The following is a 17,683-nucleotide window of genomic DNA, read 5'->3' on the forward strand; positions in this document are numbered from 1 at the left end:
TTCCTGGTGAGGGCATCTGCCCAGGTTTCGAGCTCAGTCCCCGATGTGGGGTTTGCAGGAGGCAGCTGATCAATGATTCTCTCACATCACGGATGTTTCTATCTTTCTCCCTTTCCCTTCCTCTTTGAAATCAATAGAAATATATTTTTGAAAAGAGAAATTAGAATTCTGCTGACATAAAAATAATCTTATATAACAGAAGCGTAGTATGCAAACAGTCCACTTCACGGGGAGTTGTCCTGGAGTTCAACCAGGGGGCGGGGCTGGCTGGGGGAATGGAGGGAGTATCCAGCTACCAGCAGGCAGCTGCTAGGGACCCTACCAGTGTATGAATTTCGTGCACTGGGCCTCTAGTTTATGTATAAACTACTCATGTTGAATGTTTTCAACACACGATAGGAATTAATTAATTACATCAATGTTTCTCAAATTTTGAATTTATTTGGTGTCTTCAATATAAACTACAACTTAGGAGAGCGTTTAAAACCAGCAATACCATTCACGTTGCCGACGTTATTAAGCACTTACATGAGCTCTGATGGGGCTTGCACACACTCTGCGGAGACCTGATGTTTGATTGATAAAAGACTCAAGAGCAGCGCAGGGACCGTCCCCCTGGGCTGGTGACACACTCTGGGTCCCCCGAGGACGCTCCTGTCCCCACAGAACCGGAGCTTCATGGACGCCCATCCGGAGAGCTCATCCCTCTGGCACAGGTTTCAGGGGACGCCATGCTCCCAGGCACCATGCCGAGGCCCCTGCACCAGTCCTTCCTGGTGTCCTTCAGGCCAGGAGAGAAGTCGATGTGCGAAGTGGACCAATGACCTCCTGTGCCCACGGCCAGTGGACGCCTGACCTGCTGCAGGGGGTCAGGTCTATGGCGTTTATTCCAACTCGGTGACATTCTGTCTGAGCCCAGACCCTTGGGCTGAGGAGGATCCCGGTCCGTCACAGGAGGACTTGGGCCCAGGAAAGCCCTGGGACAGCGCCCTGAGCTGGGGCCACACAGGGCACAGGCAGCGCGGGCTCCATCACCCTCTGCGGGAGGGCGGGCCTGGCCCGTGCGGAGGAGTCTTTCTCAGAACCCAAACCCCGACTTCAGAAGGCGGCTCCCAAGCAGCTGGTCCACGCAGAGTGGGGGGTCCTCAGCCAGCGCCCCGCAGCCCCCACTGCCCATCTTTGCTGCAGAAGCTGCCTGACTCCCTGCAGGGAGCACACCTCCACCAGGGCTGCCCTCTGAGGACGCCTGCACGCCCTCCTCCCCGCAGGGCAGCCGCCTCAGGGCTCCGCCCGCCGCCCCCAGGCCCACGTCCCCGCTGGAGGCTTCCGGCCCCGCGCTGCCAGCAGCCACACAGCCTAACAGTCCTGCACCCCCGGACTCCGCTGTCTACTGGATACACCTTGCTGACTCCCCGCAGAGGCGGGACTTCCGGGTGGTGCTGGAGGGCAGAGCACTGCGACAGGCGACGCGTCGCCCCCTGGTGGCGGGAGGCTGCAACGTGTCCACTGTCAGAACTCTGTGCACTGAGTAGGTGAGTGCAGAGATGGGCTCACTTCACACAGGAAAGCACTGCAGGTCCTGGTACAGAGGCCTCATGCCTGTAGCAAAATGTGCCCTTGGGCCTGGGCGTGCATTTACCAGTATTTACAGGAAATTTCTACTCAGCTTGATGTTCTGAGTCTGCTGTTTCCACTCAACCCCGGGCCTCGATGTCTCCGTGTGCCGTGTGATACCTGTCCTGAGGTGTGTTCTGCAGTGTCCCCACATCCATGCTGATGGGACACAGCGACCGTGGCCTTATTTGGGAATGGGGCCTTTGCAGTTGTCATCAAGCTCAGAGGAGGCCTTGGCTCTTGGATGGCTGGGCCCTCACTCCAGTGACAGGTGTCCTTGTAAGAGGGAAATTAGACTCACTCGCAGAGAGAAGGTCATGTCATTTGGACCAAGAGATGGGTGGGGAGGATGGGTCTCTAAGCCAAGGAACCAGGGATAGCTGGCACCACCAGAACCTGGGAGAGGTTTTCCCTTGCAGCCCCAGAAGGTCCAACCATGTCCTCACCCTGATTTCTGGGAGTGAGTGTTTCAGAGGCAGTGTGGAGAGCTCTGGTCCCTGCCCACCTGCCCAGATCACTGTCTCCTAAGCTCCTGCAGAGAAGGCACAGTGGAGGAAGGGACTCCCAGCTGCAGCCTCCAGGCTGGGGGTGAGGAGGAGGAGGGGGAGTGCCTGGGGCACTGGCTCCTCACTGCCTCCCTGGGCACCTACCATCCTGTGCCTTGACAAGTGGACCAGGGCTGATATCTGCCCAGAGGGCCTGAGACCAGGTGTGCAGGGCTGTGCGAGGGAGACTCAAGAGCAGACATGACAATGTTCGTCTTCCATCTGTCCCACCTCCTCCAGTGTTGCATATACTCAGCACCCTCACTACCTCCACCCAAGTCTCTACAGTCTCTCCCTTCTGTCTTACACCCTGGACAGCATGCCTGTCTCTCATTCAATCATTTCCTGGTGATAACTGGGAAGAGGGAGTCAGTCACCCTTTTTGTCACCACATTTAACAGGAACTACGTGAAGTAAATCCATTTGTTCCCACAGAGTGCTTAGAAGGAGTCTGACCCACAGTAGCTGCTCAGTGAATGAAAGTCAGCACCCTCCCCAGGCATTCAGGGCAGTTGGTGGACAGAAAGTTCTGTTTCTCTGGACCTCGTGAAAGGGCTGGTTGCACATATAAAACATCCCATGAATGACACAGGGGCCGATGGGTGTGCAACAGGGCTAGTGGTAGGGCCAGGGTGCTATACAAGTACACTATAAGAAATTGAGGCTGCCATTCAGAAAAGGACTACCTGATTGAGTGAGGTTCTCATAGACACCTTCAGCTTGTTTTACTTGATAGCATAAAAGAAAACAGCATCCAACATTCACGTTGGAACCACACTCATCTGTTAGTTGAGGGCAAGCATAGGTTGGCTATAAATACAACTGTTGGCAAAATCAATGAGAACTTTCTAAGGGAATCAATGAGCTGTGTGCATACATGTATATGTGTGTGTGTGTGTGTGTGTGTGTGTGTGTGTGTGTGTGTATGCATACAGATAAACATATTCCGTCCCCTTCCTCTGGTTGGTTGATAAACACTTGGCTGTATGCTTCCCAAGCTTTTTCCAAACTTTTCTAATTTTCGCACTTTGCTGTTCTCCCCAGGAGGAGTGCCCCTTGTCCCATAGGTGATCCCCCTGTCTCTGCAGGCAGACCTCAGCCCAGAGCTGTCACGTGGATATTTCCCACTCCGCAGATCACAGAGATCTCAGGCCAGTGTAGAGGTGCATCTCTGGAGCTCAGTGGGGTATGGTTTGGGATGCCCTCTCAGCAAGGGGACCACATGGTACTGCCCAGGGACCCACCACCTGGGTGTGGCTGGGTATTTGAATAAAACATTAGAGTTGGAAGCAGCTGAGGGAGTGATGGATACCACACGGTAAAGAGAGAGGGGGATACCCCACATGGTCTGTGTGGAGAGCGGCTACTTTGTTTGGATAGGTTCAAGCTTCAGACTAATAAGAGGACACGATCCTGTCATGGGAAAGCCACATGCAAGTCCCGGCACAATTATAGCCAAAGGCTATAGTTATAAGTTTGACCTTATGGTCCGAACCTGTGGTCCATGTCGCTCAGTGAGGTAGGCTGTGGGAGGTGCTTCATAGAGTTCAGGTGCATGTAATTGAGTAGATTAGAAACCTGGGAGAATATTGTGAACATCTTGACCATGCCCTTACTTTGTTTCATGGAGTCTGGCTGTAAAAGTAGACTCGGCTTGCAGGCCATGGCACTGTCTCTCTATTCAGAGGGCAGCGTCCCACCTAGCCCCAGCTTTATTCTCTTGTCTTTCTTCTTTAATCCTTCACCATTGCCACCCCCCACCCTTTCAGGTTCACCCATGGCATGGCCATGCTGGCACAGCACAGGTCTGGATGGGGGACAGAGGTGATGAGAGGATGAACAAAGAGGCTTTGGTGGGGGGAGGATGGTGAACCATGTGCTGAGCATTTTGAGTTGGAGGTGTCTTTGGGACATCAAAGCTGGAAACAGATCTGGAGGTTCCCAGGAGAGGCTGGGGCTTGAGGTGTTTGGAGCCTACTGGGAAGATTGCAATGAAAGTGGCGGATGGGTATGAGCTTGAGCTGGAGGGTGGTAGAGTGTTGGGTGCATTCTGAGGTGACCCATGGAGAAGCTAGACCACGAAGGGATGGAAGTAGCTAGTGTGGAGGCTGAGGGAGGGAAGGTTCAAAAAGGAAGGTCACCCAGGGTGAATGCCAAGAGGTTGCATGGGGCTGAAATGTTCAGGGACACAGGCAGACCAGTTGATAAGCCCCTGCCAAGATCCAGGGAATGGGGTGTGTATGGGACCTGGGATGAGAACAGTCATCTAAGATGGAGTGGGCAGATTTGATAGACATTCTCAGGTTCAGGGGACCTATCAAATGAGGGATATGGAGAGAGGTGGGGTCCAGCCTGCACCACAGGCTTTTGGCTTCTGTGATTGACTGCTGGTTTGCTTGAATAATTAGGGAGCCCAGAGGAGCCAGGGAGAGTGGACGAAGCCTGTAGCCTGGACAGGGGAGCTAAGGCAGCCGACCTCAGGCTTGAAGCTTAGGAGTAGAGCTTCAGACCTAGGGGAGCAGGAGGTCAACCCTGCAGAGGGGGCCTTGAGGGAGGTACCTCCATGGTGGAAGCAGTCAATGAGTGTTCATGGAAGGAATGAGTGAGTGGCAGAGCGACTGGGGAGTGTGAGCCCTGTCCCAGGGGAGAGAGAATCATGGGACAGAGGCTGAGAGCTCCAAGGGGTGACTGGCCAGTGTCAGAGCCTGCAACAGCCAAAGGGGCACGGGAGGAGGCCTGCAGGTGGCGCTGCTCAGTTTGGCTCAAAGCATTGGGGAGGGCAGCTAGGCTGAGTGGGCAGCTCCCACAGCTGCAGGACCTCAGGAAAAAATGGGGAAGGAAGTGACAGGAGGCAACTGACAGGAGAGGTTTGGTGAGGAAGGAAGGGGACATGCAGACGGCAGTTGGACAGAACACCATTAGATTAGGTCTGGAGGGGATCTCTACCTGCCTTCCTCCCTCCCTCCTTATCCTGACATTCCTCTTTGAATGGCCTTGGAAAAATCCAATGGATCCCTTTAAGCTGACCTCCCGTTGTGATATAAATCTCCTATAAAAATGGGATTCAACTAATAGGAGCATAAGATAAACGCTGTTGCAGGGTAAGCAGGAAACCTCGCTTTCCCATGCTCTCCTCCTGGCAAAGGGAGCTGGCAGATTCCAGGGGCTCAGAAAACTGGGGGGCTGAGCAGGGAGCCCAGAGACCCAACGCCCCAACAGTGCTGCCAGTGACGAGCGGTGAGGAAAACTAGGACTCAATTCTACAACATCTCATTTTATTACAATTCCGTCCTTGTGTTCCAGAATCAATGGCTACTTAATACAAAATTCAAAGCACTCAGAAAATGGACCATGTTAACATTTCTTTCTCAGTACTTGAGCTCAAATGGAGAAAATCCTTATAGAACCCAAATCACCAGGTTTAGTACATCCCACAATGAGCACCTTTAGTAAGCAAGAGGAAAAAATATGGGTCACGAACCCGGCCAAATACACACAGCAGCAGATGAGACTCCCAATGCAAACACATGACTCCCTATAGAACATTCATAGAGTGTCCCCCAAGAAAGGTATACAGAGATCAGACTCCCAATGAATATGAATGACTCCCTTTGGAATATAAACATGGAGTGTCCACAAGAATGGTGTACAGAGGTCAGACACCTGATAAAATGAATGACTCCCTATGGGATGTAAACATAGGGTGGTCCAAAAAATGTGCACACAGTGAAAAGAAATAATAAATCAACTCCTGAAGGACAGAATGACTGCCTTTTGAACATAAATATAGGGCGCCCCCCCCCCTTCAATGTACACACAGGTAAGACTCCGGTGGAAGAGAATGACTCCCAATGGAACAGAAAGTAGAGTTCCAAAAAAATGTGCACACAGATTAACAGCTGACAACTCACTGAATTTTCACCCCTTTTCAAGTTTAACTGATTGGAAAAAATGGGTGAAGCCAAACTAAGCTTTGAATGAAGAAAATTTCTCCACTAGGCTTTTTACGGGGATACATGAAAGATAAAGTTGAGGAATCCAGGGCAGCTATGGAAAGAGATACGTACAAACACCAAACCGAAGGAACGATTCTTGTTGTTTGCACTGCCTTCGCTTGCCTTAGTTCTGGTCCAGGCGCTGCTGCCGAGGAAGCAACGGAATCGCAAACACCAAGAATCACTGCGTTCTGTCTGTTCACATCTTCTGTCAACAGCAGCTTCGATGCCTGGACTGTGGCCCTTTCTGTGCCAGACACCTCATCCTTTATGTGTCCCCAAAAGAAAGTCCAGGGGATACATCTTTGTTCAAAGTTTAGTCTGGCTTCACCCATTACGTCAAATCTGTTAACCCTGAAATGGAGTGAAAATTGAGTTATCAGCTGTTAAAGTGTGTTTACATTTGGGGGGACACCCTGTAGTATATATATTTGGGGGACACTCAAAGCACATATATTTCACAAGTGTGAACACATGTATGTAATATGTTACATTTGGTTCTTACCCTTGGAAGTCACTCAGAAATAATAAATCAAAGTGTCATCCTCAATGGGGGACGCTGGGGCACTGCAGCCACTTTGCAAATCAGGCTGCACTGCCTCTTGCACATGTTCCCCCCTGCACACTGTGGACACTTGCTGGGAGGGAGCGGGCAGGGCTTTCACTGCCCCATCACCCAGGCCGGGCAGACTCAGTGTTTATAGAAAACGGGCCCCAGGAGCCAGCTGGAGAGAAGCAAAGCCTGAGGCCACCTGCCTGGAAGACCGCCCTGGCCTGAAGGACGTGGGGCCCAGGCCTGGAAAGGCTCTGGGTTAAGAGTGAGCCTGACTCCAGGGTCCACCCAGGGCCTCCAGGTCTTTGTGGTTTGGCGGGTCTGGGCTTCTCCTGGGACCACCAGGCTTCTGGGAGAGGGAGTCGAGTTGCCAGACCACAAGGGCCCAGCCATGAGCCAGTGCGTGCATGTGTGTATCTGCTCACCTGCACATGCACATGCACATGCATATGCACACACATGCTTTAATGGAGGTGAAGTAGGTGACACGTGTCCTAAGGGGCATGCTCACACAGTGTCTGCCACTGGAAAGGCGGTTTGTCATTGCACTGTGAGCATCCCCAGGCCAAAGTGGATTTGTTCAAAAGATACCAGTGGCTGGAGGTTCAGACAGGAGTTTCGCATATGGGGTGTGACCCTTAGGGCTGGCACAGCGTTGTCACTAACAGAACAAATGGAAGCAGCACGGGGACCCGTTCCGCCTCCTACAGCCGCTCGGGCACCGCAGGCCGACAGGAGAGGAGGCCGTTGTCTTCAGAAGGCGTGCTGGTAGTTTGAAGGCTCTGATTCGTTTTTTGTGTTTTCTTTTTTTGGGTTTTTCATAAATGAGGGAGGGTATTTGGTGGAGGAACTGGTAAAAGGAAGGGAATCTCCAGTACCGGGAAAAGGGAGAACCTATTTTGAAGGGGGCGGGATGTTCAAGGAAGATGAGGACTGAAAGCGTTTCAACACAGCCGGGCGGGCCAATGGACACTTGTCTGTGTTCTTCCCTTTGTTCTTTTTGCGCCCAGTGGCTAAATGGTTATCCCCAGGTCACCAGGAGAAGAAGAAAACAACACAAAACAGCAAATAAATGAATTGAAGAACAACAAATGACTCTACATTGGCTAAATGTACTTGGGAAATCAGAATCCTGTCCTGCCCAGGAGAGATGGAAACAATCCCCATGGCACAACCAGAATCAGGACTTGGTGAATGATTAGGCTCTGACTCCATCTAATTAATTCAGTGGCAACCTTGTGCCAATGCTTTACTGAGCAAGTGAGGAGAAGTGCCCCTCCCAAGCTTAAGTAGTACAGGTAAGAGAGAACAAAAACTGTGCTATCCGGCCACCTACTGGACAGCTAAAGAAAGACCTCTAATTATCAACCTGCTGAATTGTGGAAAGGAAAATGTTCCTAAATAAGAAAAGTGCTCACCACTTCAAATGTGCCAGCAGAGGAACAACCCATCAAGCAGCATGGACCACCAAGGTAACAATTACACAGAAAGACAATGACTATATTCTCCAGAAAGGAACTCAAAATAATGGGTGATTGTGATATAAGGGAGAGAGAAATCAAAACAGCAGTCATGGAGACACTCAATGAGATACAAGAAGGCACTTCAATGAGCTCAGGAATAAAATTAATGAACAAAAGAAGGACCTTACCAAAGAGATGAAAACTATAAAATGAACCAAACGAATTATGGAACTAAAAAGCTCAATGAATGAGATAATGAATGGATATATTAATAACTGATACGCAACAAAAGCTAGTTGCTATGTCAAGATGGCCTGACATTTCCATCTTAGTCATCAGTCATTCAAGGGCTGGCAAGATGTAGACATAAGTGAACTTCACTTAAAAATGCAAATATATAAAATAAAAATTCAAGTATTTCCTTCATTTCACTATTTAGAAAATGTACAACTGCTCAGTAAGACATTTTACAAAAACTGAAATAAAAATGCTTAAGGAAAGTAGCAATTAAGAATGTTCTCTATGTAAGAAGATGGCAAAAATTTTCACTTAAAGACAAATATGAACAGTTTAGTATTACAAGTTTATTTGATGCATAAAGAAAGATCCTCAGAGGAGGAACACCAAGTTTCCTATTGCCTGCAAAGCTGTCCTCAGGATTCCCACCACCAGGTGTCTCCAGGACCGGCCTCATGTTAGCAGCGCTCAGTCATCTGCTCTGCTGTTCCTGCCAGAAGGAGCACTTCGGTGCTGCCCTCTGCTGGCTGCTTCTGAGCCCTGTGAGGATGGTAAACAGCAGATGCTTAGTATTTTATTTTTCCCTCAATGACTTGCATTTTTTAAATAGCCACAATAATAATTGGAATTTCTCATTAAATTGCATTTTAACAATGAAAATGTGTCAGAGCAGAGCTACTCGATTTCAAGTATAGGTTCTAAACTGTTCTGAAAAGTACTTATGTTTCTAGGGAGTGGGGAGAGGGGGTCCCAGCTAAGGAATCCAAAGTCAGGAGGCTGTCAGCGATGCAGATGGCTTATCGGGTAATACTTGCTGCCTCTGGAAGGGCGGTACTTACAGGATCCTTGAAGATGCCCTTGGACATACTTAGTAGCCACTTTAGAGATTTTTTTAAAAATCCCTCAAAGTCATTGCCAAGCATTTGCCTTCACCACCCTTGTACAATACACTCATTACCTTGGAGATGTTAATCATTTGACACTGAGGCATAATTTAGAGCAACAACCTCTAAGGAGAACAAGATAGCCTGGCTGGTGATCAAATGACCGAAAACAGCTCCAGAGGCCATTGCTTATAACATTGTTACCAAGGCGTTGGAGGTGGGATCTGCCCTTTCTGTCTTCCCCACACCCTCCTCCTGCAGATCACATTATTTTTAGCCACTTTGTCAATTTACTGCCCCTCACCCCTACGTTAATCTTTCCCTAGTTAACATGTATGTCTTTATATAGAGTAGAAAACTATAAAGGACAGTTTGTCTAAAGACGCCCTCTAGTGATAATAGCAAAGGTCACAATCAAGAAAGTAAATTTACCAAGCACCTGATTGTGTTGGAGTAACTTAACCCATTGTGTTTAAGTTGTTATCTTAAATGTTTCTATTTAGGGGAATTCTGGCAAGCGATTTTATAATAGTCCTAGAGGCCCGGTGCACGGAATTCATGCACTCGGAGTGGGGGGTCCCTCAGCTGGGCCTGTGCCCTCTTGTAGTCTGGAAGCCCTCGGGGGATGTCCGCCAGATGGCCTAAGCCAGTGATGGCGAACCTATGACATGCGTGTCAGAGGTGACATGCGAACTCCTTTTGTTTGTTTGATTTTTCTTTGTTAAATGGCATTTAAATATATAGAATACATATCAAAAATATAAATCTTTGTTTTACTATGGTTCCAAATATAAAAAAATTTCTATATGTGACATGACACCAGAGTTAGGGTTTTTCAAAATGCTGACGCGCTGAGCTCAAAAGGTTCGCCATCTCTGGCCTAAGCTGTCAGTTGGACATCCTTAGCATTGCTGTGGAGGTGGGAGAGGCTCCTGCCACTGCCGCTGCACTCGCCAGCTATGAGCCCAGCTTCTGGCTGAGCAGTGCTCCCCCTGTGGGTGCGTAATGACCACCAGGGGTCAGCTTCTGCATTGAGCTTGTGCCCCCTGCTGGTCAGTACGCATCATAGCGACCAGTCGTTCCACCTTTTGGTCCATTTGTATATTAGCCTTTTATTATATAGGATTGCTAAATTTTAGAGCTTCAAGACATTCAGCTTAACGACTGGTAGATCAGGTTAACTGTATGAAAATATTAAGGGGAAAAAATTAAAGGCATGTAAAACCAAAAAAGGAGGAGAGATGCAACTGTCCTGGAAGAACATCTGAATGGTAAGTTCATTTGCCAAAGTTATACTATTTAGTTAGCTTTCACGCCCCACTAATCTCATGAACCTGGCACAATAGTAATTATGTTTTAAGTTTAGAGGCTAATTACTGAGTTAAATTTATTTTCTCTGATTCTGCATTTGACTTACAAAGTTTGTTTCCTTTCCAATCATTTGCTGCGTTCCAATACTTCTTGGTAGAGTCACATGTGTTTTTCTGATTCTCTTTCTGCTATCATCTTGAGAAGTTTGCAAAAGCGGAGTTCTGAGTTCCAGATGACTTCTATGTGAAGCATTATGAGTACATGTTAACGGCTCTGAGATTTCTTGAGATGCTCTTTGTGTCTAAAGCAAACAAAAAGGATACATTTTTAAAGTAAGTATAACATGAACAGTTACAATTGCCTTCTTTAGTTTTGAGTCAACAACTCAGAGGTCAGTTTTAAGTGTGAAAAAAAGCTGACATTTAAAATATTTATCATCAATGTCCACTGAATTAAATCTGAGTTATAAGGTTAATCATTCTTCTATTAGTACTCGTGTAAACTGATAAATCAAGGAATAATAGAATCAGTTTAAAAATTTTAAAGTAGAAGGATATAACTTAACTCAAGAGTATGGAACAATTTTTAAATCACATTCCCCTTCCTTTTTTTAAAAAAAAATGTTTTATTGATTTTTCACAGAGAGGAAGGGAAGGGGATAGAGAGTTAGAAACATTGATGAGAGAGAAACGTTGATCAGCTGCCTCTTGCATACCCACGACTGGGGATGTGCCCGCAACCAAGGTACATGCTCTTGGCCGGAATCGATCCCGGGACCGTTCAGCCCACAGGGCAACAATCTATCCACTGAGCCAAACCGGTCAGGGCCCCCTTTTCTTTCAAATAGTCTTGTTTAACATCAACTGGTCTTAAAAATAAAATGATCCTCCGCTAAGAATCATTCAGAAAGATCAATTCAGTGATAATAATGATGGAAACTGAAATACTAAAAAGGGAAAACAAATGCCACCTTCTTTCCAGAAATCTGTAAAATAAATTGCCATTAAAGGAAGTAAAGGAAAGGCAAAACCCCTGTATTTATCAGAAACATAATTTGCAGTGAAGTGATTTATAGCACATTAAATCAATAAATTAACCTGTAAAAATAAGTCGAGTTGTGTCATGTTGTCTGTTATATCCTTTACCAATTCATCAAGATTCGGTGTATGCTTTTCTACTTCAAAGTCTTCCGCCATATGCTTGTCCTGATATCTTCTCAGCATTTTTACCATTTGTTTCCTCTGCTCTATCTCAGCCTCTAGTTCTTTACATTCCTTTAGAAGTGCTTCCCTCGATAACTCCTCTTGAGCTGTCTTTTCTTCATCCAGACATATACAGTTTGAAGATGACGGTTGCAGTTTTCCAATAAGATCATCATTCTGCATGAAGAAAAGGATCTAGTTTGGTTATGAAGGTGTGTTCACCAGTATGACATTTTGAAATTAATTCAATGGCAATAGCATGTTATCTGTATGGTGGAACCTTAATTACTCAGAATCAAAACCAAAGTTAAAATGACCAGGAGTCACAAAAATACATTTACTGGTGCCGCCTTTGCCCCACAACATCTGCACTTGACTTTATGCTCCTTTTTCTATGACTGTTTCATGTCTTTCCTCCACAAAATGACTACCCGTTGGCCCTTAGTAGAAAGTCTCTTACCTCTTCCCCCATCTTACCTCTTCACAATCTTTAAAAAAGTTTTAGAGATATCATATTGTGGTTTTCAGAACTGTCATCAAATGCTTCCCAAGATAAGACTTTCAAAATGAGACTAATTCATGACTCTTACAAATATGGATTCTAATGCCATAGGTCTTTTACTGAACCAAAAACATTTGGTGCTAATTAGAATTGCATTCCAAGAAGAAATGATTCCCTGGATTACGGAGAAATTAAAACTCTTACTGTTAAAGTTTAGCTCCATAAACTCTACATTTTTTTTAGAACCAAAAAAGTGGGCGTGGGAGGCTTAACTCAATAATGCTGTCTTGAAATTCTTTGTTACTTCCCACAAAATAAGGGAACATAGTAAACAAAACAACATCATCACCATCAACAACACACTTGCTGGCAGGTCAGTGATAATGGTGATGGATGTGTCTGGTGCCCTCTGACTCTCTCCCCAGGGAAGCTCACTCTGGGAACCCAGCCACCACGTTGTGAATAACAAAGCAGCCCCGGCCACATGGTCAGGCCTCATACCGGTGTCCAGCTGAGACTGCCCCAGGGAGCGTCCCAGCCAAAAGCCCACTGCACCTGACCAGCCCATGAACAAACAAGCCTTTAGATAAGCAGTTCTCAACCTGTGGATCGCCAACCTGCGGGTCGTGACCCCTTTGGGGGTCGAACGACCCTTTCACAAGGGTTGCCTCAGACCATTAGAAAGCACATATATAATTACATATTGCTTTTGTGATTAATCACTATGCTTTATGTTCAATTTGTAACAATGAAAATACATCCTGCATATCAGATATTTATATTACGATTCAAAACAGTAGCAAAATTACAGTCATGAAATAGCAATGAAAATACTTTTATGATTGGGGGTCACCACAACATGAGGAACTGTATTAAAGGGTCCCGGCATTAGGAAGGTTGAGAAGCGCTGCTGTAGATGATTCCACTTCCCAGCTTCAAGTCTTCCCAGCTGGTGGCAAGTGGAAATGAAATGAGCTGGACGCACTGCAGATTTGTGCACCAGGTAAGTGCTGCGTTAAGACACGAGGTTTGGAGGTGGTTTATTAAGCAGCAATAAGTAACTGGCACAGATACTGACATTGAGAACAGAATGCTGGTTTTCAAATGGCGGCCAAATAGGTGGACGTGTCCTGCGCCTTCTCACGGAGCAGATAGAAGGGACAGCTAAGTCGAATAACATCCACTCGGAATTGGCGAGTTAAACAGCTGGTGAGACAATCCATGACCCATATACACACTGTATACAAGAGACCCACCTCAGAACAAGGGAGTCCCACAGACTGAAAGTGAAGGAATGGAAAATATCTGCCAGGCAAATGGAAAGGAAAAATAAAGCTGGGGTAGCAATACCTGTGTCTGACAAAATAGACCTCAAAATGAAGGACATAACAAGAGGTAAGGAAGGCACGCGCATGGAGATGAATTTGCTGGCTCCTTCTTTCCCCCAGGCCTGAGCCTCCAAGCAGCCTGGGATGAGCTGGTGATCCCAAAGGCCTGACAGTCAGCCTGGTCCTCCCGCCACCCACCCCGATCCCCTGTTCACCATCGCTGGTCCATCGGAGCCTCGGGTTGGGGGGCAGGAAGGCCAAGAGGTCAGCAGTTCAGCCTGCTCACCAGTTCCCAGTCCCGCCTGACCCCTCTCGTGGGCTGTGGGGAGAGACCAGCAAGTGGTCAATGCCACCTCACGGCGACGGGTCGTTTGGTCAGTCTGGTCATTTGGTCAGTCTGGTCATTAGGGACATTGGCTTTACATATATTAACCACAATGAAATACACAAGAAAGCTGCCATGAATAGTAGTACCCTAAAACACTTTATATTATTTAACCAGCTATAGATTAACTGATGACAGGTTAAATTTCATACATACTTGACTTCTGCTTTGATCTAGCTTGTTCTTGAAATCTGGTTTCTTATCTTCTAAATGCATATGATGAGGTGATTCAATCTCCAGAAAAGTCTCTGTTGTAGATAGTTTTCTCTTGGTATCAGCCAGTTCTTGTTGAAGTTGTCTCACAGTTGCCTAGGAAGATATTTCTGTTACTGATTTTATAAATCAGATTATTTTAAATTATGTTACTAATTGACTAATTATTGGATTGTTCTCCATACAAACAACTATAAACCTACTTTTGCCCTACCCTGGGTATATCTTGTTAGAGTCATATATTATTATCATAATGTTATGACAATCATCTATGACTGGAAAAATATCACCAGCTACATCAATTCACCTTCTTTTCCTCATATGGACATGCTCCTGTTTGCTTAATCAGGGTAAAGTCACAGAAAATTTAACCCTCCTGCCTCATCAGACAGCTGATTCAGTCCCACTCTCAATCCCCCTCCCCCATAAATCTCAAAGCTTTACAATCTACTAACATCTCAAAGAGAAATGGGCATTAGGTGGATCAAGTGGTAGTAAATTCGATATTATGGAAAAATTTCTCTTTTTATTTATTTTTTAACCAGAGTCTTCAATTAACTTTGAGTTCCTCACACATTCAATCTCCTGCTCAAATCCTCCCAATAGGTTCCTAACTTAGAAGGAAAGTCATTCCAATGGCCTTCAAGGCCCTAGGTAATCAGGCCTTCACCTCCCTTCCTGCTACACATAAACCCTGCCAGCCCTCACTAATCTGAAATGGAGATCCAATGCCAAGGTAATGAATCACAGAGAGCTACAATTCTCTCTGTGTTGGACAAACTTATCCCCAAATGATAGTAATTAGGCCTCAAAATGAGAAACATAAGCACATTATTTGTAAAAGTATTCAAAGAATATTATAAATAGTAGGGGGAAGATTAAATCAAGTATAGATTTGCAAAAACTCATCATATTTGTCCCAAATTATGATGTAACGAAAAGTAGATGCCTTGAAAAGGGTTGAGAGGTCATATGAATATATTACTTGAGACTGAAATATTTCCAAATTTAATTCAAATTGGCATGAATAAAAATAACATTATACCAACTCAAGTATATAAGATGCTACTGAAGGAAAGGTACTATATGATACAGCATCTACATTTCAGTTCATCTGGAAATCTGAACTTAGCTGTCAAATTAATCCACTTAATTGAATCTTAATTTCAAAATACTCATTTTAGGTAGAGCATTTCCATTTATCTACTTCCTAATGGTTTTAAATTTGGTGACAGAAAGATTAAAATTATTATGCTATCAATGTAAGACCAAATTATTAATATAAATCTATATCTATTAATAGTCTATAATGTAACCTCTTAAAATTTCATGGGCAGCAAATGTCTTTACTCAAAACAAAGCATCTATCAGGTCTAATGTTCTTCTACTGGATACAATGTCTGCTTTGAAGCTGACAGAGCAAACACATTTATAAACTATACCATATATATATATATATATATATATATAATTCAGAGAAGAAGGGAGAGGGAGAGGGAGATAGAAACATCAAAGATGAGAAAGAATTATTGATTGACTGTCCCCTGCACTCCTACTAGGGACTGGGCCTGCAACCGGGCATGTGCCCTTGAGCAGAATTGAACCTGGGACAATTCAGTCCTCGGTCAATGCTCTATCCACTGAGCCAAACCAGCTAGGGCTATAGTCTCTACGTTTTTTTTTTTTTTGTTTGTTTTTTTTAAAGGGAGGGGAAGTTTTTTTGTTTTGTTTTGTTTTTTTTTTTTTGTTTTTTTAAAAATATATTTTATTGAGTTTTTACAGAGAGGAAAGAAGAGAGATAGAGAGTTAGAAACATCGATGAGAGAGAAACATCGACCAGCTGCCTCCTGCACACTCCCCACTGGGGATGTGCCCACAACCCAGGTACATGCCCTTGACCGGAATCGAACCTGGGACCTTTCAGTCCGCAGGCCGACGCTCTATCCACTGAGCCAAACCGGTTTCGGCGAGTCTCTACGTTTTTAATATTCAACTAGATTCAGCATTTAGCCATCATCAAATATTACTCTGAATTTTCTCTTAGGAAATTTGAAAAATACTTGTGTGTCTGGATACTTACATTTCTTTCTGCATTAGTATTTTCATACTGATATACTGTTTCTTTAAAACCATTCCATTTGGTGATTAAGTCCATCATTATTCCATGCAGCCGAAGAACATACTTTTGATTTTTACGATCAAATATTTTTATGATATCCCGAATCTGAATCTGATCTTGGGTGTTAATTACCGTCTTTTCTTCTCTGTCAGCTTGGTTGTGATCCTGATCCAGTTGCTGCTGAAGCAACATCATTTCACTCTGTAGCTGAGATAGCCTCTCCATGAAGGATTCCTGCTGTCCAATGTCTTTATCCACTCCACCTGGCTCCTTTTGATACACGTGTTCAGTTTCCTCCTTTTGACACTGTTTTTGACTGAGGTCTCTTTCTACACCTTCTGAAACCAATGTCCTTTCTTTGAGAGCATCTCTCATGTGGTGAAGCTCAATTTCTAAGCTACTGTTTTTACTTTCCACTTCAGAAAGTCGTTGAGAAAGAATCTCATTGTTATGTTTTAGGTTAGACATATCCAAATTCATTTTGTCCCATAAACAAAAATATTCATCTCTTGCTCTCTGGAAAGCCAGTTGTAGCTCTCTTTTGGATGCCTGACAATGCTCATGGTCCTGTACAGCTGTAGCTAGTCTAGACCGGTATGACTCAACTTGTGCTTCCAGTCTTCCTCGGTTTTGTTGTTCCATCTCCAGTTTATGGTTTAGCATCCTAACCTCAGCTCTCAGAACTTCAAGCTGCGCATTGTGTTGAGATTCTGTTTCTGTTATTGTCCTTTGAGGATGGTCCTTCTTTTCTTTGCCAATTGCAACGTCCTCAAAATATCCTTTTCCCATTTCCAGGGTCTGATTTTTTACTGAGTCCATTTCCAGTCTCAGCTTGGCAATTTCATCCCACAACATGCGCTTTTCATCCAATCGACATTTTTCTTTTTCAGAACTCCCAGAAACCTGAGGGACACAAAGGAGACTGTGAGCTAAAACACTGAAATGACACGTCATGATCGCCTCTGAAATTAAAGAATAACCTGTGTTATGATAAAAGGTTGCAATAGGTGGATATCTCACTGGAAAAAAATAGATTTGGATCCAAACCTCTAACTTTATACAAGCACAAATTCCCCAAAGTTCAAAAATATAATATTATATGATGGATTTTCAAGTGGAAAAACACACAACAGAATTTTAAGAGTCTCAGAATTAGAAAGGGTTTTTCTAAATCACCACAAGCCCAGAATGCATTTAAGTAAAAGATTAATAATTCTAATTACACTTACAAATTGAGATTACAGTCTGAACATACCCCACAGTAAGAGTATTAACCATGCCTATAATAGGATAAACTAAATTTCCCAAAATTCTTTATCCCCAATATTATCC

General features: G+C 45.0%; 1 protein-coding gene across 1 annotated transcript; it reads right to left on the reverse strand.

Moving 5' to 3' along the window:
- Nucleotides 1–7,526: 7,526 nt before the first annotated feature.
- LOC308535673 (ankyrin repeat domain-containing protein 26-like) lies at nucleotides 7,527–17,237 on the reverse strand. Its single transcript, XM_081114645.1, has 5 exons — nucleotides 16,313–17,237; nucleotides 14,176–14,328; nucleotides 11,700–11,981; nucleotides 10,709–10,903; nucleotides 7,527–8,947 (listed from the first exon to the last, which is right to left on the reverse strand). Exons 1-5 carry the CDS (start codon nucleotides 17,204–17,206, stop codon nucleotides 8,876–8,878), a joined length of 1,596 nt encoding a protein of 531 aa, XP_080970771.1. The 5' UTR covers nucleotides 17,207–17,237; the 3' UTR covers nucleotides 7,527–8,875.
- Nucleotides 17,238–17,683: the final 446 nt, after the last annotated feature.

Source organism: Myotis nattereri (assembly GCF_964212035.1).
Source record: "Myotis nattereri genome assembly, chromosome: 21".
Classification (NCBI taxonomy): domain Eukaryota; kingdom Metazoa; phylum Chordata; class Mammalia; order Chiroptera; family Vespertilionidae; genus Myotis; species Myotis nattereri.

What these genes read in the sequence shown, in the direction of transcription:
- LOC308535673 (XM_081114645.1), bottom strand. Translation starts at nt 17,206, where the DNA reads ATGTTGTGGGATGAAATTGCCAAGCTGAGACTGGAAATGGACTCAGTA. An exon ending in TAGATCAAAGCAGAAGTCAA is followed by an intron (nt 11,982 to 14,175) that starts GTATGTATGAAA and finishes TTCTTCATGCAG; the next exon opens with AATGATGATCTTATTGGAAA. An exon ending in AACTCGACTTATTTTTACAG is followed by an intron (nt 10,904 to 11,699) that starts GTTAATTTATTG and finishes TGTTTGCTTTAG; the next exon opens with ACACAAAGAGCATCTCAAGA.